This window comes from Dromaius novaehollandiae, chromosome W, assembly GCF_036370855.1.
Source record: "Dromaius novaehollandiae isolate bDroNov1 chromosome W, bDroNov1.hap1, whole genome shotgun sequence".
NCBI classification, from domain to species: Eukaryota; Metazoa; Chordata; class Aves; order Casuariiformes; family Dromaiidae; genus Dromaius; species Dromaius novaehollandiae.
In genome coordinates this window covers 36,304,281-36,326,007 of record NC_088130.1, presented here as the reverse complement: position 1 = coordinate 36,326,007, position 21,727 = coordinate 36,304,281, and the positions used below count along the sequence as shown (strand labels likewise).

The 21,727-nt window shown below is 45.8% G+C and overlaps 1 protein-coding gene across 6 annotated transcripts in view; it reads right to left on the bottom strand.

Moving 5' to 3' along the window:
- Positions 1 to 1,713: 1,713 nt before the first annotated feature.
- LOC112980274 (cotranscriptional regulator ARB2A homolog) overlaps positions 1,714 to 21,727 on the bottom strand; it is a 275,231-nt gene continuing 255,217 nt past the window's right edge. For all 6 annotated transcript variants that reach the window (XM_064499853.1, XM_064499856.1, XM_064499851.1 and 3 more), the window contains one exon: positions 1,714 to 4,798. In XM_064499853.1, coding sequence (XP_064355923.1) covers positions 4,656 to 4,798 — 143 coding nt within the window. In that variant the 3' untranslated portion in view covers positions 1,714 to 4,655. The remainder of the gene's footprint in view (positions 4,799 to 21,727) is intronic.

Here is a 21,727-nt window from a genome sequence, read left to right as displayed (position 1 = left end):
GTACACACACACACACACACACACACACACACACACACACACACACGCACACACACACACGTCCCTGCAAGATCCAGCTATCCACAAATGTGTGCAGACACGCACACATCTCACGGCTCTCTCAGACTGAAGCACACGCTAGCTGTACACACTGCTCGGCAGGTTATTTTTAGCTGGCTGACTCGAGAACCGTGCAATATGCGACTCCACACAGTTTAGATGTGACGCTTCTCATTTGTACTTTTGAATGAAACTCCTGGAGGGAAAAACAATTAGTGATGTTTCTCGGGGACAGGGGGAAAATGCACATTCCCATGAAAAGCAGCATCCTTTGACTGAGTCGGAGAGACTCGCACCGTGGTGACTGTAATCAGCGCGTTGCAGTGTATGCACAAGGCAGATGAGGGCTTTCTTTGGCTTTTTTTCTTTCTTTCTTTTTCTCTTTCTCTTTCACAGTCCTGCTGTGTTTGAGGGTCCACACGAGAAGACTGGATGGCTATTTTCCTCGCGGAACGTTTTTTCCTCGTCCCGCTCTTTGGCGAGGAATATTTACGCTTGTTGACCCATTGCTCCAGACGTGGCATTTCGGCTTCAGCTCAGGCTTTCGGTCCCAACAAGCTGGTGGTTCTCCTGCCGGTCCAGTCCCACCTTTTGGCCAGTTTTGGACTCCCAGTCCCAAAGTTACCCGCGGCACAGACTGTTGCATAATGTCAGATGTCACCGAGTTTCCCGGTGATGAAATCCGAGAAGGCTCATGTCAGACCTCTGGTTGCTAAAGACATCACTGCATGAAAGATCAGTGGTGTGAAACTTTAAAAACATCGATCCAAATGAATCAATTAAATCAACATTCATCCGTCCTAAGTGTGCTTTAAGACTATCATTGTTGCCTTTTTACACTGCACAGATCTGGAGATAAACGCTGGCACGCTTTCCTGCCCCATCTCTTCTTCGGGAATCGCCTCTGCTGGTTTCCCCCCTCAGCCGCCAGTGCTCCCAGCACACACGCTGCCTGTGGGACCGGCTCTGCCCGCTTCTCCCAGTCCGCCGCACAGCAAGGGTCCTTCCCTCCCGAGGAAGGGCTGGGGCTTTGGGAAGCGCCGATCAACCCCCTTTCCCGGGCTCCAGGCGACTGGTTTTGGTCAGACTAATGGAGGATTAGCAAAAAGGGAGAGCGCTAAAATCCGAGCTGCCCCCTCCGCTCCTGCCCGCAGAGGGAAGGGAAGGACGGGGAAGGGAAGGGAAGGGCAGGCGGACCCCCGTGTTGCCGGGGGGCAGCGCAGCCCGCCGCGCTCGGAGCCGCGGCCCGGCGAGCCCGGCAGAGGCGGCGGCAGCAGCCCGCTCGGGGCCGGGCCGGCAGCGCGGTGGCTCCCCGCCGCCGGGGCAGCGGAGGCAGCGGAGGCAGCGCCCGGCCGCCCCTCCCGCCTGCGAGTGGGAAACGCGCAGCCGGACCCCGAGCGGCGCCTTCGCCCGTGACTCCCAGGGAGCCTTCGGCGGCCTGGGGCAGGAGCCGCGCCAGAGCCCCCCGGCGCACGTCCCCCCGGGCTGGGCGCCGCTCGCAACCCCCCTCTGCTCCTCGCAGGCCGCTCCGCTTCTTCACGCCCAGCCGGCCGCGCTGCGCGGAGCCGCGCGGAGCCGCCGCGCCCGGGCATCGGCGGCGGGGCGAGAGCGCGGCCCCGCCGGAGCTCAGCGCCAGCAAACGAGCGCGCGGCGGAAGAGAAAAGATCATCTTTATTTTTTGTTCAGTGTAAACAGAAATGTACAAGTCGTAAGAACTCCCAGTGCTTTACAGTTCTTTACAGAGGCAATAATAACACAAGCCAGGCGACGGCGAGATAAAGAAACGTTTAAAAGGGCAATTGTTACAGCAGAAATTTTTGTACACTTCATTTTGCATCGACACTTAAAAAAATAGATCCATTTTCGCGACATTTGGCACCTTGGAGATCCCTTCACGCACCCCTGGCGCTGGCCAGCGTGTTTTGGGGAGCAGACCTCCCCCGGCCCCCCCCTCCCCGGCTCTGCACAGAAACCCAAAATATGAAATGTAAATCCACGAACAACCACCTCCTCCGGCAACAGGGCTGGGGTGGAAACAGGCCAGGGGCGCCTGCAAGCACCCGAGGCGGGGGTCAGGCCGCCGCCACCTCCAGCGCCTTGAAAGTGCCTGGGGAGGGAGGCAGAGAGGCGGGGGCCGAGGTGGCCCCGGCTACACAGCAACTCCCCCCGCCCCGGGCAACAGGTTCCCCTAGGAAACCTGGCGGCGCCGGGCGCGGATTTTGCGCTGCCGCCGCCTAGGCGAGGCGCGACCCCCCCGCCCGTGTGCGGGAGCCGGCGGCCTCCCCGGGGAGGCAACGCTTCCCGAAGGGAGAGGTTACGGACAACCAGGTGGCCGCGGGGGGAGGGAAGGGACGGAGATGTTGCCGTCGTTAGTGCGCGGCAGTGACTCCCGGCCTCGGCGGCAGCCACGGCGCTGCCCCGCTCCGGGGACAAGGGCAGAGCTTGGCGAATCCCCTGGATTTAGACTCCAAGCCGGGCAGAGCCCCCCGGTACTCCCGGCCGCTGCCAGCGCCCTGCCGGCACGCTCGCTCCGAGCAAACCACAGCAGACCCCCGGCTTGCTCCCTCCCCAAGCCCTCACATCGTGTCCCCGCCCCAGCTCCGAAATGGGAAATGTTACGGGGCGGGGGGGGGGGGGGGGGGTCCGGGTCCCAGACCCGTGCGGCGGCTGCAGACGACTGAACCGGCCCGAGGACACCCGGCGGTCGGCGGAAACACCGCCCCGAGGTTTGCCTCCTGCGCCGCGGCTCCCACAGCACCAGGAGCGATACGCGCACGGCCGCGGAAGAAAAGACCACTTCAATTTCGCACCGTCCAAACTCCAAGGGCTCAACAGCGCGCCCGCTTGCCAGGCACGGCAGCGCGCACGGCTCGTCGCTGATCACACGGCAGCGGTGCGAGGTGCCGGCGCTGCGCGGGCGCTGCGCGGGGGCTGCGCGGGGGCTGCGCGGGCGCGCAGGGCGCCGCGGCCCGCCCCGAAAAAGGGGCGGCACGGGGAGCGCCGGCCGCGCGGCCCCGCAGCCGCGGGCGGGCAGGTCACCGCGCACCGCCACGGCGAAACGTGAGCAGCTTCGCGCTAAAAGTAATCAGGAAAAACGTGCCCCTTTTTCTTTTTTCTTTTCTTTTCTTTTCTTTTCTTTTCTTTTCTTTTCTTTTCTTTTCTTTTCTTTTCTTTTCTTTTCTTTTCTTTTCTTTTCTTTTCTTTTCTTTTCTTTTTTTTTTTTGCGGTCATCGTTCACAGTGTGGTCCAGGCGGTCCATGAATAGGCATTTTTAAGCAGGACTTTCAAAAGGAAGAGGAGATCTACAAATAATGCCATTGATCCAGCAGGAGGAGAAAATCTCTACAACAAAGGGACTTTCCCATAAATCTGGACCAAACTTCTTGGACCCTCCTATCAGCAGAAAATGAAAGAGTGAAGAGCTGATCTCACCTGGTCCCAGAGAAAGAGAAGGCTACTGAGTGTAAAAGCATGCGCTTGTTAGCACTCCAAGATAGAACTGGCTTTAAAAAGAGTAATTCATATTTTGTTCTGTCTCAAAATAGACTTTCTATCGGAATAAAAAATAAAGGTATCAACCAAGTGCTAAAAGTAAATTTTAAATACAGACATTTAATCTATGTTACACTTTTCATTAATATGTGCACTAGAACCGTTTGCAGTTTTAAAATTGGAGTTGCAAACTCTTTGTGAAAATGGCAGTTCTAGGATCACAGAGCAGTGAGATTTTAGCATCACTAGGTTTTGTTTCAAAAATAGCTATTTCTTTTTGTAATGTACAGATTTGCTGGAAACCTTATTTTAAATTCAGAGATATTTCTCCGCAGAAATATCTAGTCTTGATTTATTATTTCATAGGAGCTACTTTATGCACAGTCTGTCCCCTGGTCTCGTAAGAAAATAAAGCCAAACCAAAAAGACTTTGTTAGAATTACAGAGAATAACTAGTATTTATAAGTCCAAATACTATTTAATCACATTTGTGCTGTTTATGGGTTTGCTTTTTAAAGTTTAATTTAGTCATTATGGCTTGAAAATGAAAACCCTACAAAACCACAAATATACTGTATTATTAAAAAATGCATGTAAGCAGTTTAAAAGCAGATGCAGATAGGGGGAAGGACAGGAACTGGGGAGACAAATCTACCTGTATCAATTATTTAAAAGCAATTCTTAAAAAATGCATAAAACCCAAACTTCGCTCCTGCAAAAGGAGGAGGGAAAGAAGTGAACCCTGGAAGGAAGCAACAAAAATCCTGCAGGCAATAGGACCACGAAGAAGCTGTTAAATTCTGGCATCAGCTTGGTGCAGGGCTATGTCAGGGCAATTAGAGCTGCACCATGCTGCACTGTGCAGTACCACTGTCAGCCTTAATCTGTGCGCTGATGGGCAGCACGAAATCCAAGTTACAGCCCACAGGAAGCACAACCAGTGAACCCATATTGCTTTGACAGTTGCACTCATCTAGAAATAATGCAAAACGCTATTTAGATGTATACATCACGACCCTGTGCTCTAGGAAGAAAACAATCTAATGAGGGGCTGGGAGACTGCTTGTGGAAAACAGGCAGCAGAGAGATTTGTTTTCCTGCTTTTAAAATTCTTCGTATTTTATCCTGTTGGAGCGCCGCGTCGGGGCCGGTTTCACCGAGCTGTTCTTCGCCTCTATTGCTTCGCTGAAGAACTTGAAAATAGACGGGAAGCTCTTCCAGGACGTCAGCTCGTGACGCTCTGTACCTGCAGAACACAAAGGGCAGAGTCTGACTGCGAGTCGCCGTGTGCCGCTGGCGTGCTCAGCGCAGCGCCCCGCGTTGCCCCGGTCCCGGGACCCAGCCGCCCCGCTGCCGTCCCTGTCCCCGCCGCTGCCGGCACAGGCGTCCACGCGGTGTGCGCGCACACACGCACACACACACACAGGCACGCGCAGCCCGGGGAGCCGTGGCCCTGGCGGCGCTGGGCGCCTCTCCTTTCCCTGCCGCTTACTTGGGAATCGCGGACCCTGAAAGCGTCTCGGGCCTGGGGAAGTCAAACCCCGAAGCACCCTGCCACAAACAGCTTCATTAAACCTGTCTGGCCTAACTGGGAAAAAAGTATCTACTTTTCAGGGCTTGAGTACTCCGCACTTCTTTTTTCTTTAACACTGATTTCAGCCCCGTATACACATTTTAAATAAACAGAACACCTGACTTTAAAAACAACTAACACATGACTTAGGTGGTTCTTTTCCCGACAAACCTGTACACAATGCTGAGGCAGAAGAGTGAACCTCTTCTGTTAGCTTTTCCCTCTGCATACACATTCACCTGTTTCTGATCCTTGCGGTCAGCGCTCATCTATTGTTTTACAAGCGTTTCCTTAAACACGCAGTACCTTTGCTTTATTAAAAAAAAAAAACAATATTAATGTCCGCCCTCCCATAGAGATAACGAGCCAAGCGCTTTGAAAGAGTTGGGATCTCTTCCGAGATAACCCAATTATGCAGAGATGCTGCCTGGAAGTCTCTGGATCCTGGGCCTCTGTTTGATACTTTAACATTGTTAATGATAATTCTTTAGTCTGTAATAGTAGGTCATTGCTATGGTTACTCTACAATGGTGCAACACTTCGCTTTCCCCTTCAGCTATTCGCTGAGACCTGGTAACCACATTTGTTGCCTAGCAACAGTTTTGTGACAGTATCACAATCGGGGAGTGACAACAATGAAGGACAGGGTGCGCGGAGCAGAGGGCTGTAGCGCGGCCGGGTGCTGACCCGGGCCGGGCCGGGTGCCGGGCCAGGCGGTGCGGGCCGGCCCCGCGGCAGCGCGCCTGGGCAGGGGGACGGCAGCCCCGACGAGGGGCGCCACGCCGCCGGCCCTCCGGAGACACCCGCCGAACAAAGGCAGGCCACCACCACCGGCGCGCGGAGATGCACACCCCCGCCAGCCACCCTCGCCACCGTCTACACATTTCCTAGCCCAGAATACGTGCACTTTTCGGAAACAGTTGCTACACATATGCCTTTCTCTCCAGAAACTCTTTCATAAAGACGCTCTCAGTCACGTTTCCCTCCCCCAACTCACTAAAAGGCAGCCATCACACAAGCGCCTCCAAAAAACCCTCACATAAAGACACCACTTCCCACACAAAGAGACTTTTTTATACAAAGACAATCCACGTCACACACACACACATATTTCCCCCCCCCCCACGTTCGTTGCATGAAGACAATTCATGACATCTTACACAAATTTCCTGCAGGCATCTTTTATACAAATACTTTCCACCTCCAAATTCATCCATCCTTTCATAAATCCTCTTTACTGGAAGGCAATCTAGCACAGCTCACAGATGGCTTTCAGCGCAGACGATCTACCCCTTTCCCTGCAGAGACCCACCCGCAACCATACTCAGCAAGGCTCGTTCCCCGCTTTAGGGTCATCCAGTACACAAAGGGGTCCAACCAGGGCAGCAGGATAAAGTTCCCCTTTCGGCATATGCCACAGACCTTTCCTGCCCAAAACTGCTTTGGTTATGGTGTGACCTGTAAGGTATGGTGTGGTATGGTTGTCCACTGCCACCACACACTGCCACAAGCAAAGGTGTCATCTGCAGAAGCGCGTTTTACAGAGAAATGGGCTGTCATAACACACACAGTGGACGTTCCTGCACAGGTAGCTCGCCTCACACATCCATGTCACAGCACACATTAACATCACGTTGAGCCCCAAGAGGCAAAACATCTTCACGTATGGCTTTCTGGGCCCTACGCAGACACTTCCCACATGAACCCATCTCTGTCACTCCCACCTGCCTTTATCCATCTCTTTCTGTCTCTGTTGTATTCATGCTCATTAATATCTGCCGGCTTAAACCAGTTGAAAATATAGGCAGTGAACATTATGCTGCCCCCCGCCCCCCTTTTTTTTAAATCAACAACGTTTCTCCTTTGTGAAAGGGCCATCCAGAAACAAAAAGTGACAAAACAATAAGTTTAAGAAGCCTCCCCCTTCCTTTCTCTGTCTGGCCTTCTCCCATGCACTCTTCTCCTTTCCCCAGGAGAGACCACGCTCACGTGCACCGGTGTTACTGAAACTGATTAACCTACAGCTTTCCTGCAGCAGCCCCTCTCAACCCACCCCTCTCAAAAAACAATTCAGGCTTTGAATCTAGAGGGACTCAATGATTCAGCGGTCTAAAGCAATTTTAACACTCTCTATTTTCCCTTTCCTAGTAACAATCTTACTGACAGATGAACAATTTCCCTGGTGATAAAATCACTACAATGGCTATTTAGTTTCTAGGATTATGATGATTCTTTCCTTGATTAATATTGCAATAAGAAAAGCCTGCCAAGTATCTACCTTGGCCCTTTACAGTCATTTAAAGGTCAAATTTTGTCCTTACATATTCACATCCAACTATTACTAAAGGGAGAGCCCTAAAAATTTAACACTGCACAGGCTATGCATTTGTGATTTATATACCGAAGGTCTGTAAGACTGGAAAGAAGCAAGAGGAGTTATGTCCTAATGGCGATGACAGATTTGGCCATAAGGTTTTCACCAGAGGAAAAATACTGTTGAAGACCGCAAGCTCAACTGTGTTTAATAGTAGACAAAGCTAAATTAAACGCATGAGAAGCCATCTACTTTTCGACAGAAAGAACTGTTTGCAAGGATCAGATAACAAGAAACAGTCATACTAAAGCCAGGATACTCTAAGGTATTTATAACCTGTGTGTTCACTAATTTCAATGGCAGTGGTTATAAACTACATGATTCAACACATTGTATTAAGCAGTGGGTTGTAGCACAAAGTAAACAGCTATGACATTAATTCTTTGGGTGTTTGAGAAATCTTGGGAGCATGGTGTAATAAAAAGACATGAAAACAGCATGCTAAGTGTGGGAGACAGCAAGAACATCCTAAAATATGCTAAGACTACAGTTGCAGAAGAAAAAAAATTTCAAAAAAATCCCCCAAACCCCACAAAGAAACAGCGAGGCAGCCAATATGGCTACTCAAGGATCCGCAGAGAGAAAAGACTCTCTGCTGGAGGAGTATCTCTGCTGGAGGAGAGTCAGCAAGGTACAAACAAAAAATGGAGAGTTACTCAAGGATTCCAGTGAGAAATGCGATAAAAAAAGCAGAATGACTTCCCAGTTGCTAGTGAAGAAAGAGCTGGGAAGAACTGGATTTATATTTTAACAAGTACAGAACATCACAGGAAGAGAACTCCAAGGAGAAGGTGGTTCCATTAATAAATGAAGTAAAATGAGTAATGATTGCAAAATGGTGAACAAGTTTCATAATCAATTTATCCACCACAACAAGGAGATATTGACAATTAGAAATAATGAAGACTTGCCAATACAGTTGTTGATACAAAAAAACCCAAAACAAAACAGGTAGGGGAATACTTGCAAAAATCTAATATACAAATCTTCAGGTCTGGATGACATGCATCTGAGGGTCTTAAGGGAATCAGTTAATGAACTTGCTGAACTACTGGCAATTATTTCTGAAAATTCATGCACAATCAGGAAGGCACCAGAGGACTGGGGCAGGGGGAAGGAAAAATAATGCTAATTTGAGAAAAGAAGAATTAAATGAAGCTGCCACATGTAAAATTTACTTTTGAATATTATTAAAATAAGAGAACAACATTAAAAAATTGCAAGTGCCTTTAGGGTAACAGGGGCCTTAAGGCAAAACATGTGTAGATTTAACAAGAAAAGATAAAACCAAACTTGACTACTTCATCGAATCACAAAAATTAGCAGGCAAAAGATTTCTCCATTAGGGTGTCTTTCTGCACAGGTCAACTTGACAACTCTAGCACGCAAGGAAGCTGGGGAAATCACTTGCAGCGGACTATGACCCCCCACTCTCTAGTGGGCTGCAAGTCACCTTTACGTCTAGTTTATAAATGATTTGCTTTTGTAAGAGCCAAGGAGCTCTTATGATACTCTGGATTTACGTAGGTATAATTCTAGCGTAACACAGCCCCAAACCACTGAAGTGGCTCCCTGGGGAGGGGAACACCTCTGCAGAGGGGGTGCAGTGTGGCGCCCGAGCAGATCAGCTGTGCCAGGCCCACGCTGGCTCCAGCCATGAGCAGCGCTGCTACCTGTGCTCCACGTGCTCAGCACCAGAAGCAACAGCGAACACAACGTCTGTGTGTGTGTTCAGACGTCGCACACCGGCTCCAGTTTCAGCATCTCATCTCAGGACCGTTCCTTGCCTCATAGCAGGCTGGGGCTCTCTTCCCTGCAGCTGCACAACCGTAAGTTTGGAATAACATAGTGGTTCATCAGATTCACTACATTTTGACTGAAGAAAAGCATAACTTTGCAACGATGAGACAATGTATGATATCTCAAAACGACTTGGAAATGAGCACTGTCACACTTCTCGGAAAGTAGCTAGAGCACTTGAGAAGATAAACAGTAAGTAACAGCATGGAGTTGAAAATACACCTATGATGTGCCAGAGCGATTGGTACTAGGGTTCAAGTCTTTTAAACACACTTATTAGTGATCTGAAAGAATAATGAGAGTGCTTATTAAATAAATTCATTAGCAGGTGATATATTCAATAGGAGATGAAGCAAACATAAGAAGAGGCAGAGAAATTAGAAAAAGCAGTCCAAATTTGGTTCCATGTTTACAGAGGTGGCTATACAGTGTGACTGAGTGAATGGCCCAAGGGATCATTTGTGCATACATTTAGGTGTGTATTTTAGCTGCCTCACCTTGCTATTTGCTCTCAAGAAAAACAGCTCTTTGGCTAGAGAAGCTTACAGACTCCTTCAGCTGAAACTACCGAGCCCACGGACCGTACGAGCTGTGTCAGCTCGCCTCGCGGAGTGAGGAAGCCCCATAATTCACTCTCGCAGCGATTCCCAGCTGTGCGGCACAAAGGTGCCCTCCAACCGAGTTTGCCAACTGCGCAGGACAAAAGCCTCCCTCGGCGGTGTTTAGAAGCTGTGCAGAACAATGGTGGCCCCCCGTGGCGTTTACAAGATGTGTGGGACAAAGGGTTCCCATGCGGCGCAGGAGCAGAGAGAGATTTCGATACAAGTCGCTGCACTGAAATATTTCTGCGGAGAAAAAGTTTCCAGGTTGAAAAGTTTCTTCCACAGATATTAGCCACAATGCTGACCTCGGGTCTGGTTCCTTAAGCAACAGCTCATCTTTAAATACCACGGACTTCAAAATGAATTAAGGGTGCTCCACGCCTCAGGATTTAGTGCTTATCGGAACAGATTGTATTGCCATTCCTCAGGAACTGATCTCACTCAGTGGAAAGTTTACCATTGATTGCAGTGGGAGCCAACTCTACTGCAGTTGTCACATGCTGCGCTGAAATCCTACCATGCTGAGCAATGTTAATGCCAATGTTAGGTAGGATGTTAACTTTGGAACTGCACTGAACTTCTTGGCTCTAAACATTTGCAGAAGTTACTTCCACATTTCTGACTCAAGACTTCAAATTACACTAACATGAAAGGCCTTAAGCCTTATCAAAACTTGACGATTAGCATGTTTCAAAGGGTGAAACACAGCCTTTCGGGGACGTTTGCATGAACAGAAGCATTTTAAAACTCACTAAACAAGTTTTCTTTATATTTCCATAACTCAGAGAAGTCATACAATTCCGTTCTTCCTTTACAAATAAATGAACAAACCAACCAGCCCCTTCTGACTGGGGAAGGTGAATGCGATATGCCTTTCAGAAAGAATTTTTCCTCCCAAAAGTTATGAATCAATGGAAATTTCTTTTTTTCCCTCTCATGCTTTCTCTTTCTCTCTACACACACACACATACACACACACACACACACACAAATTAAAGTCTTCATATGATGCAATTCTAGTGTTCAGATCTGCATGCAAAGATATTCCTTGCCTCTGCCGCACCTACGTAGATGCTATTAAATGACTCCTGTATCACAGAGTTATTTCTAAACAGGAATTTAACATTTTTATCTTAGACTATGTCAGAGGTTATCAAAGAAACAATAGGTTTAACTATTTTTAATTCATAAGGTTTCTCCATTTATGATTCTTTGGCAGGGATCCTTTTGATCTGCACACAAAAATAGTAATGTGCTTTATAGATGTTACTGCATTTGTTGTGACTATTTATTGATGTAGACCTCCAGATCTCAAACACAAAAACAGCAGAAGCTCTCAGAGCATCACCAGCAAAAATATGGAAAAAGGAGAATAAAAAAATACCTTGTTTAAAATCACTAAGTACTTCTGACAGGGAATATGAGAGATTTGGGAAAAATGGGGAAGGAGTCCATTAACTCAAAAGTTTGAGAACCAGTGACCTTAGGAGCTTCTCATATGCAGTTCTAGACGTCTCAATGCTTTAATCAAAAAATGGTTAAAAGCTTAGGCAAAACTAAGAGAGAAGCCACAAAGCAATTAATGAAATAGAAGTAGTGATTTCTGAGGGAACATGGAAAAAAAAAAAAAGAACCCTCCCGCCCTCCCCCCATGTGTTTAGTTTGGCTTAGAAGCAATAGTTTATGGAGTCATGGACCTGATAATAATCTGAAAGCATCTGCGTAGGAAAATGACTTGTTTAGAGGAACCATGAGGGAAGAACCAGATAAATCCGAAGAAATGAAAATACAACTTATATAGAGGGCTTAAACTCACAGTCAGCTGTTTTAGATGGAATATTCATCCAAAGAAAATTGTGCGATTCTGTCTGGCAACAGTAGAGAATGGACTACATATACTAAGATATTTTATACTTAGTTATTATCTCCCATGACACAGGCAGAACACTTAATTTTTGTAGGACGTCCATTATCTGCAATATTTTCAGTGGGAGGATGGAAAGAGAGCTACAAGATGCCCTCCCATCTGGAACACAGATTACCTCTGAACTCCCATATTTGCAACCAGCCTCCCCCCCACCTCATTTATAGCACATAAACTACTCACAGCAAGCAACTGATTTATAAAGGTAACAGAATACTTAATTCCTCTTGCCACACAAGCAACAGACACAAAGATTCCTACGAAAGCTCACTGCAAATATGCTTGGTAAAGCACGAGAGACAGGAGGCTAACACACTACTGCAGTTGCCGTTATTCACTATTCTTCACTAAACATTAAGGGCAGTCCCATGAGCACGGGTCATTTGTGTGCTCCTCTGAGCACTAACTGGCCAAGTAAGTGAAAGTTGGAAGGTCATTCACTTCTGAGTGCAGGTGGCTGGGTCACCCAAAGCCAAGTCGCTTTCTTTTGAGTATATGTTTTAAAAAATAACTGTTTCAAATAGCTATAGGTCCTTCCCAGTAAGAACCATGTAGTGCCCTAAATTCAGAACTGTTATTAATATCAATAGAATAATCAGAGACTCTAGATGGTCGCAGTAATATAAGTTACACCCAGCTACATTAAAAAGAAAGAAGGAATCACAAACAGGGTAACAGTTAAAAATGCAGGCTGAAAAAACAGCATTTCAAGAGAAAGAAGGATTACAGCATCTCAGTGGTTTTAAAGAAATACTGGACCGAGGGCTGGCCTGAACTGTTGCTCTTAGGATGACTAAGCCTAAACGCAAACGTGTCTTTGGCCCAAAATTTCGTAACAGTCTTCTGCATAAAGAGGCAAGAGTTGACAAACCCAAGTATAACTGCTCTTATCTATCAAATAAACTTGCAGTGAGTGTAGATATAAAAGACCAGATGCTTGGTCCTGTTCCAGCGCCTCTGAATGGCTGGATAGCTGGGGGATTCGCCGGGTGGCACAGTTTGCATAAACACCTCTCCGGGATGCCACCCCTCTCAGCCCTGCTTTGCAAGGCAAAAGGGAGAGGCTTGGCGGCCTGGCAAAAGGCGAGAAGCGTGGCAGGCAGGACAGCTGTTACCAGCTAGTTCAGGTTAAAATAGCCCTAATTTGCACCAGGGCCCAAACTGTTCCCTGGCAACCACCAGGATGAGGAAGCACAAATGCCGCCTTCACCCGGGCTTCATTCAAGGGCTGCCAAGCGCAGGGCTGCAGACAGAGGAGCTCCCACAAAGGAGCTGCGCGAAACCCCTGCCTTCGCTCGGGGGTGGGCTCGTTTCTCTGAGCGCCTTGTGTGCGGATATCCAGCTTGCCAAACATCTGCGGCACTGCCCTGCACAGCGAGAGGCAGCCAGGAAAAGAGCCAGCCGGGGGGATGCGGGAGAAGCTTCTGTCAGGCTTCCCAGGAATTCAGCTTAAGGGGAGGGAAGCTTACTTTGGGGCCGAGCTATAAGGAGAGTCACTGCATACGTGCTCCCAGTGAAATGGCACACGCTGCGTGCCGGGTGAGCTGCCCCTGTAGCTCTGCAGCCTCCCACCCATCGCCTGCTGAATCAGGCTTGCAGTGTGTTATTGAACTGTGCTCTGGCAAGCAACAATTTCAAATGCAGGGCATGTTTATATAAAAATCAAGCCACTTCCCTGAAGAAGGAGGCCAGTACAGATGCGTTCTGTATTATACAACTATGGACTTTTAAAACTCATGGTAAAATGCTGTACTCTGCAGACAGAAGTAGGCAGAGATTCGAATATATATATATTTATATATGTAAAAATATAACAATTGTTTACCTGTCAAATGCAAGACGGGAAATTCAGATTACATTTTAGGAAGATGTTTCTGTGGCAAGAACTACATACCCATGGAATTTGTAGGGTCTCATCACTGGAAGATAAGTATAGGTTAGACAACATCTCTTGGGAATAATATGGGTACAGTCAACCTTGCCTTGGGGGATGAGAAGAAATTAGATAACTTCTTGAGTTTCTTTCTATCCAGCCCTGTTTTCTGTGAGTCTGTGATTTTATCAGCTGCATTTAGACAACACGTAACATTGACTGAATTTGCATTGTACATCATGGTAGCTCTGAAACATTTGAATAATATACTACAGTGAGCCAACTAAGATTTTCATAATGTGGATGCTATTTATCCAATCATGAATTAGAAAAAAAAGTCTTTATAAAATTTTATCTGAGAGCACAAAGAAAGTATTTAGCATTTGAAAATCACGATTTTCTCAATGAAGAGAAAGGAAAATTATCTTCTAAATAAAAGAAGTTTTGACCTGCTCAGAACTCTAAACTTCCTGAGTGAACTTATATCCATGTGGCTTCTTTGATGAGATCACTGAAAAACAAGTATTTATGCTCCAGAGCTTCCATAGTTTATAAAGCTGAAAAATACTAATTTCCATGACAGATCTTAACATGCTATACTGTCATAAAAGCAGTCAGTTACATCTCATTCTACCTACTGCTTTTCAAGGGCATGTCTAATAGGGTTTTCTAAAAGGGAATTCATCATTATCTTGCTTTTGCAGAGAGAGAACTCGCAGCCGAGATCAGTGACAGTACCAGGAACGGACCAAGGTCCCCCGAGCCCAAGGTTAGAGCACTACTCACGACGCAACATTGCCGTGTAACCAGCACGCAGCATTCAACCGGTGATATTCCTTACATTCAAACATACCACAGCAATACCTGCAAGTTACCTAATTCATGTCAAATGAAATACTAAAGGTCACATTTTAAAATCTGAGCTTATTTCAAATTTCCTCAACTTTTTACTGCTTATACAGCAGAGATCTGAAATAATACCCCCAACTGGCAACCTCTACTAACTTCAGCAAGTACGACTTATGCGAGCAGTTCCACTGATTCTGGCAGGACTGGACGCGTGAAACGACTGGAGCTTAGAAAATAGCTGCTTTCAGCGAAGGTGGTTTATGATTATTTGGTCCTAAATAGAACTTGTAGCATCAAACGTCTGAATGGAAAATTATTTATTAGAAATAAATCAGAAAATGTTGATATAAGCTTACTTCAGTGCAGAGTATCACAGATTTGTAAAATCCACAGAGCAAATGAAATTATGTAAATCACCAAAGAACAGCTGTACCAACAGCATGAGTACTAACTGATCCGGCGCCTCGGCACTTCTGAAAAACACAGCAGCAAAGGCAGTGCCGTGGAAATGGCAGCCCCTGAGCAAATAAGAACTGGGAAGGGCAGTGCTTTAAAATCTTACATTGTGTGACTGCAAACAGTAATGCCTGAAAAGACACCCCCATATAATAAAAATGGATGAAGTCCCCTAACCACTAGTAGAACAAATTTGCAAGATTAGTAATAAACTCATTTTAAAATAAAACAGCTGAATATAATTTGCTGTCCTACCTATATGCCAGGAATGGAGTTGGGAGAACGGCGCCGTCCCTGAACACCCGGACGACACTGCTAACAACCAGGTCACGCAAGCTACGCAGCTCCTGTGCAAGCCCACGGATACGAGTGTGCTGGGATCCCCTCGGGGAGCCGGCGTACGCAATATACCAGCGCGTCAGGCCGTCCCGGGAGAAGGCGTGCTCCACGGCTAGCCACTCCGTGCCGGCCAGCTGGTTGACGGCGGGCTCGTGCTGGCGGCGCGAGGAGCCCTACCTTCACCTGGCTCCTCTTGAAGCAGCAGCCACAGAGCAGTGATGAGGAAACCAGCCAGATTTGGCCGTGGGCTACAAGGTTAAAACAATTAGGAAAGAGGCTATTTGTATCCTGTTATACCTGAGTGCCCTCAGGGCCGTTAACTGGCTTTTACTATGGCGGGCCTGACCCTGTAATGCTAATATTAGCATCTGCTCAAAGACCACTGAAGTAAAGAGAGTTTTTGAAGGGAGAGAAACAGTCCCTTATATAAGGGACTATAAAGGAAACATTCATGGACCATAAAGGACTGAGACTAGTGCTTTTATAATTTCAGTAAGAATCTGAATTCAAACACCATAAACCTCCAGGGAATAAATGAACTCCCCGTAATTCCCCTTACCCTCCTTCCCAATGAATAAGTTTATCATCTTTCACATAAGAAATATTTCAGAGGGTTTTTTTTCTGAAATCTCTTCCTGGATTCTTGTGTCCTTTCGTATCTGTGTAGTCAAAAGATTACAGTCACCACAAACTCAGGATTTTCATAGATACAGAAATGCGATTTTTTTTTCTTTCACACTTACAATTAAGTGCAAAGGAAATTCAGTCTTATGCTTCTCTGCCACTACTACTCACATTTGCCCTTGCTTATCATAAAAAACCCCTACCTTTGAAAGGAAAAGAGGACACAAAAACCCGGATCCATTTTCCAGAGCTGCCTTCCTGCCTCATTAACCTGCCTGCTCTGTCTTCCGGCTATTGCCTTCGCCCGGCCCCAGCCCAAGCCCACCCCGCCAAGGCTGTCTTTGGCGTTTCCCAGCTTCTGCTGTGGTCCTTTGGCAGGCAGCTCCCCTTGGACAAGCCATAGGAAAGGCAATTCCCTCTGGCTGTCTTTCAGAGGCTCATTTTATGATGACTAGGAGGAAATAAAAGTTAGAAGCTGCCTCTGCAACGCCAGCTTTGCTCCTGAGGGAGAGCTGAATGAAACTTTTCTCCATCTGGTCCTCCCCTCTTGCTGGCTGCGACTGCAGTACGGTAGGAACAGTGAGGCCAAGCGAGGGGAAGGAAAGGGAAGGGCTGAGACAGGGCTATCCACTGATTTTCCTGTTCCTGGTGGACACCTGCTCCAGGTGCCTAAAGCAGTCTAAAAACAGGTGTCAAAAAGGACTTATTACTTTAAATCAAGGTAGGTGAAATTTAACAGCCTAAATCCAAATGATCCTGCAAATCTGGATTCAGCTGCTAACTAACCCCTGAGGTGTCTAAACTCCACAAACACCTCAGATTCTGACCTTAAAGCTCTGCACATGCCTTATTACAGGATCGCTTCTGTACATGCTCAAAAACACCTCAGGCCTGACAGGGCAAATATTTTCATGTGTCTGAAGCAGATAGAGAGGCCCCCCTGCAATGCTGAATGGGTATGTAAGCTTCAGAGGGACAAATGTCCTCTTCACTCCTTCCCAAGGCTCCTCACTTAATTTTCCCCAAATATCTTCCCACTCCTTGTCAAATTTCCTTTGGTCCTAGGCATGTACTTACTTTTTAATTCCTTCCCCCCCAAAACTTCTTCACCTTGCAGCTTTTTCTGAACCCTTGCCCATCACCTGGGCCCTAAATCCTGCTCCATCTGAACAATCAACCTAGCCCAGCTCTCCTGACCTCACACTGCCGGATTCCCCCCTTTTCCTGACCATGCTTCAAACCTGTCTCACCCTCTCTACCTCACTGATACTCAGCTTATCCAGTTCTGCATGTCCTGACACCTTGTCTCTTCATTGCCTTGCCAACACCTTCTGCCTTCTTCCAGTTGCTGGCAGTATCTGACTGAGCTCCTCTTCCTTCACCACATTTTATTTTTTCTTAACAGAAGAAGAAAGTCCCAGATCAGGTTTTGGCCGGTATTTCAAAAACCTGGACACAGGCTGCACTTGCCACTCAGGTGCAGCTGTGAAGGCAAAAAAAGAGGACACATCCATGGAAATATACCCTGAATGGTAAAAGAAATGAACCTACCTACCCTGAACAGTAAAAGAAATGAATAGGCATTCTAGTAAGACTGATGGTTTCATGAGCAATTTAGTACACTTTCTGGTGATTTCAGGGAAAGGAAATCTTTGTTTGTGCAATGCCGAGGACAACAGAGCTAGGCCCTCAGAGTACAAGCAGTACATAACAAATGGAATTAAAAATTCAAACTTTGCAAGTCACGGGAAGGTTCTCTGTTCATTTTGATAACACTTTAATTCTATCAAGTAAGTATAATGAAAAAAATTGAAAAAAATTTTGAAATTTGAGTTTTGAATAACCCTCATGCAATTGCAATAAGTCACTTATGGCTAACCCATATTGGATACATTTTTCTCACTTGTCTTTCATTAGCTGCTGTGTATGTATGTACACAAACACGTATTTACAAACATATATACACATTGTATACCTAAGACTTATGCGACCTACTTACAGAAGTCTGCATGGCTATATTAGTGAGAAAGATGGAAAGAAGATAACACTGTTTCACCAGTGAATTTACACCGATATAGTGAGTGTTAACCTTCTTTTATTAGTGTGACCTTTGCTGGCCATTGCTAATGAACACTCTTGAAAAAGGCAGGTGATTGAGCCCAGACTGCAAGATTTTATGGACAATGATCATCACTGTGGGTCAAGTACACCTGTGCTGCAATCATAAAGTTAATAACCTCTACAACAACAGCTTTACATGTGGCTGTCTCAGAAGAATGCCATCTCTGTACCTCACAGCCTTTAGAGACGCTATTTATAATTTATATCCAATCTGAAGTGCAAAGATTTTTCTCTCCTGTAAGTCACAGTAATCAATACAGGTCTGCACCTATTACAACCCAATGAGGTGAAGTGCGAGGCAAGAATCAGCTGCGCTGGGCAAACACTGAAGCTCATGAACATAGCTTTGCAAAACAGCCTGTCTCCAGTGGCCATTTCCAACATCTAGGCTGGAACAGTAAATAAAGCGGGGGGAAAGAATTCTTTGTAAGGATGCCATCCCAGCTGTTTAATGTTGCAAACTAAATTAATTGCATATTTGCTTTAGAACTACCCAGGAACTTGAATTTTTTGGCGTGTGTCTCATGGATTTCAGACTTCTACACCCTAATTCATAACATATCAAGACTTAATATGTGATACTCTGAAGTTCTCATATCATAGAAACCAGCAATTTAAGACTACACGCTAATTCACAAAAAGCTCTGCAGATGTGAATTACACTAAATTTAACTAAGCTGAATAATATCACAGTTCCTATTACTTAACCTCAAAGATGTCATTAGAGGCAGCATTTGAGATTAATGACCATAAGGCTGCATTTTAATCCCCACTTATCCCTTCTCTGTGCTACAGAAAATGGTAGATATGTTTAGAAATGTTCAATACTTTTCTCTGGTGGGTTTTCCTCATTTCTTACTTCTTCTGAATCCGTATAGTGAATAATGTCACCAAGACAAGCAAATCAATCAGAGCCTCAGTATCTGCAATTCATTTTGGGAAGTAAGGGGAGGTCGCACCGAGCCATCGAAGTAGTGATGAGTTAAAGAAAGGTGTCCTGTGGGAGGGACGGTAAAGACCGACAGCACAGCAAAGTGAAGTACAGAACAGACAGGATGAAGCCAAGGACAGTCATAACTTAGACAAAATAAGAAGGTACGTTATGTTTAGGGATACAGTGACCGCTGCCAAGTTCCAGCCTAAAATTTCTTTGTTCCTCTGAGTCAGATGCATGAGTGTGTGTATGTGTGTGTGGGAGGTGGGTCTATCACTAGCAGAATAAAGAACTCAAGAGCCTGGGACAAAAGTGAAGAGAAATACTAAGTTCATGATGGAAAGAGAGAGAGAGAGAGAGAGGAAAACAAAGCCTCGAAAGTGGAAAACTCTCACTCTGTGTTTACGAGCATGACCACCATGGGGCCCATTTCTGAGCTGCAGCTGGAGACAGCTCAGCTGAACCAGGCATGATCCACGGTGAGGGACGAGCATGGATTCCTCCAGGAGGAAGCTCCGATCATTTCCTGCCTCGTATACCACAGGAATAGTACAAAATGCCAGAATGCAGCCCCCAAAATCAAGGTTTTTCTGCTAATCTGCTTTTAATCATCCAACTGCAGAGCTGGAAAGAGCAGCGTTTAAATAAACTCAATTTAAATAAATTGTTATTTAAATAAACTCCATTTGGGAGATCATATTTATTCAAAAATGGGGACTGGTTCACTATTACCCATTAGTTTTTTTTTTTTTTAATAAATACCATCGACCTCCAAAAACCTATCTTCAAGCCAACACTGGCATTTCAATGTTGAAGAAACGATTTATGATGTTACTGCAAGGCAGAGGAGAGAAAGGAAAAAAGAGAGAAAATAATGAAGCTTAATGACCTTGGTGCACTTCCAGATCCAGTTTACATTTCAAAATACAGTCCTGTTCTACCAACTGATCTTTCCACGCGAAGTCTTCTGACAGAATCAGTGTGTGCATTTGTAGTGCTGCTAAGTCAGAGTGCTGAGCTCCAAGAAAAATTGAGCAAGATCTTTCATGTCATGGTAGAGATCTTTTGCCAAACATTTAGTGGGTTCTGAAGAAAACTTCAGTTTAGTCTCTCTCAGCTAGAAAGATGGTAAACCTCGAGAGCTGGAGAAGGAAAAGCAAGAACCTGCCAGGAAAGTATATTTGGAAGTTGGAAGGGAGATGAAATATTTAAATGAGTTTCAAAACTTGGTGATTCAAATTATTTTCTTTTCCTACATCTAGAGTATCAAGTTTTTTATAAAATTAGAACAAAATGAAAAGACGTTGTCAGGGTAATTTCTCTCTAAAGAATCGCTGAACCGGAATTATGTCATCTTGTATTAAAATTATCAGTTATTGCCACAGTTGGCCCACAAATATTATATTAAAAAAAGCAGGAAGAAAAATCACTTAAATACATTTGGGGAATTCTTTTGTTTGTGCCCTAAGCATATCTTCTAATACTTATTGCTCCAATTTGGCTTGGTTTGTCTAAACCACTGTAGGTTGTTTATTCAAAATAAGTTTAAAACAACTGTTGATATATTAGGAAAAAATGGCATGGGGAAAAACAAGACTGAGGTGGGAACTGAAGTTAGTCTAAATGAGAACAATATCAGCATGCACAAATGCACAGACAAGCACAGTTTGACAGTCACTGTTCATAAAAGATCCTGCAATGAGTTAATATGAAAACTGAATCTCCTATAGAGGGAAGTTAGAGGGGAGCTCATATCCAGGCAGTTAAGGAAAACTTGCACTGTGGCTGGAATATGTACAGTACCTTCTCCGTTAGTCTGGGGATAAATGAAACGTTATAATCACAATATATTCCTATATTAAATTAAGAAAACATTTTTTCAGTCCGTTGTGAAAAAAAAAGAATCTATGACTGACTAAAAAGCAAAGAACTTTCAGTCAACAACATACCCATCTGTTTTGACATGTTTTTCAGCTCTAGTACCGAAATGACACGAACAGTTTGCATTCGTAACTCCATGGCTGCACTATGATTGTTACTTTCCCCAGAAACCTCACAGAGCTTTGCAGTACAACGTCCCAGATTTCATGAGTTTCAGTGCTGTTTTTCCATGTCCAAATTCAAACATACCAGAAACCTGTGGAATTGCACCTGAGTTAGGAAGGAATGCAAACCAAGGGGATAGTTCCTTTCGGAGACAGGGTTTGCTCTGAATACAGATGTCTCCGTGCAGTAGGAAAAGTCAGCTCCTGCCAGCCAGCTTGGGAAACCTCGTCCCATTCTCCAGTCTGCGTATTTGGGCATCTGCAAAGGAGAGGACGGCTGCCAGGCAGAGGAGGGAAGGACTGAGAAGAAGAGGTCTGGGAGGATGAGATATATCTCTTCTCCCTGCAAAGAGTTGACACACTATGGCAAAAATAAAGCTGTATTACATTTCCATGGAACTTGCTTCCATGCCAAAAAAGCCTTCATTTAAGAAGGACCATGAAGCAGCTGCAGTCAGGAAAATAGCAAAGAACCTCTGCTCACCAGGGTCACGTCTTCTGAACTTGCTAGAAACTAGAATACAGAGCTCTCATGTGGAGGCCACCATGTCCTCCTTCATATCTGTATAGCACAGATACTCACACTCTTTCACAAGAGGACAAGTGGGGAAAACACACCTGGGCCCCTGATAGAGGAACAGAGCACAGTCTCTGTCATGGA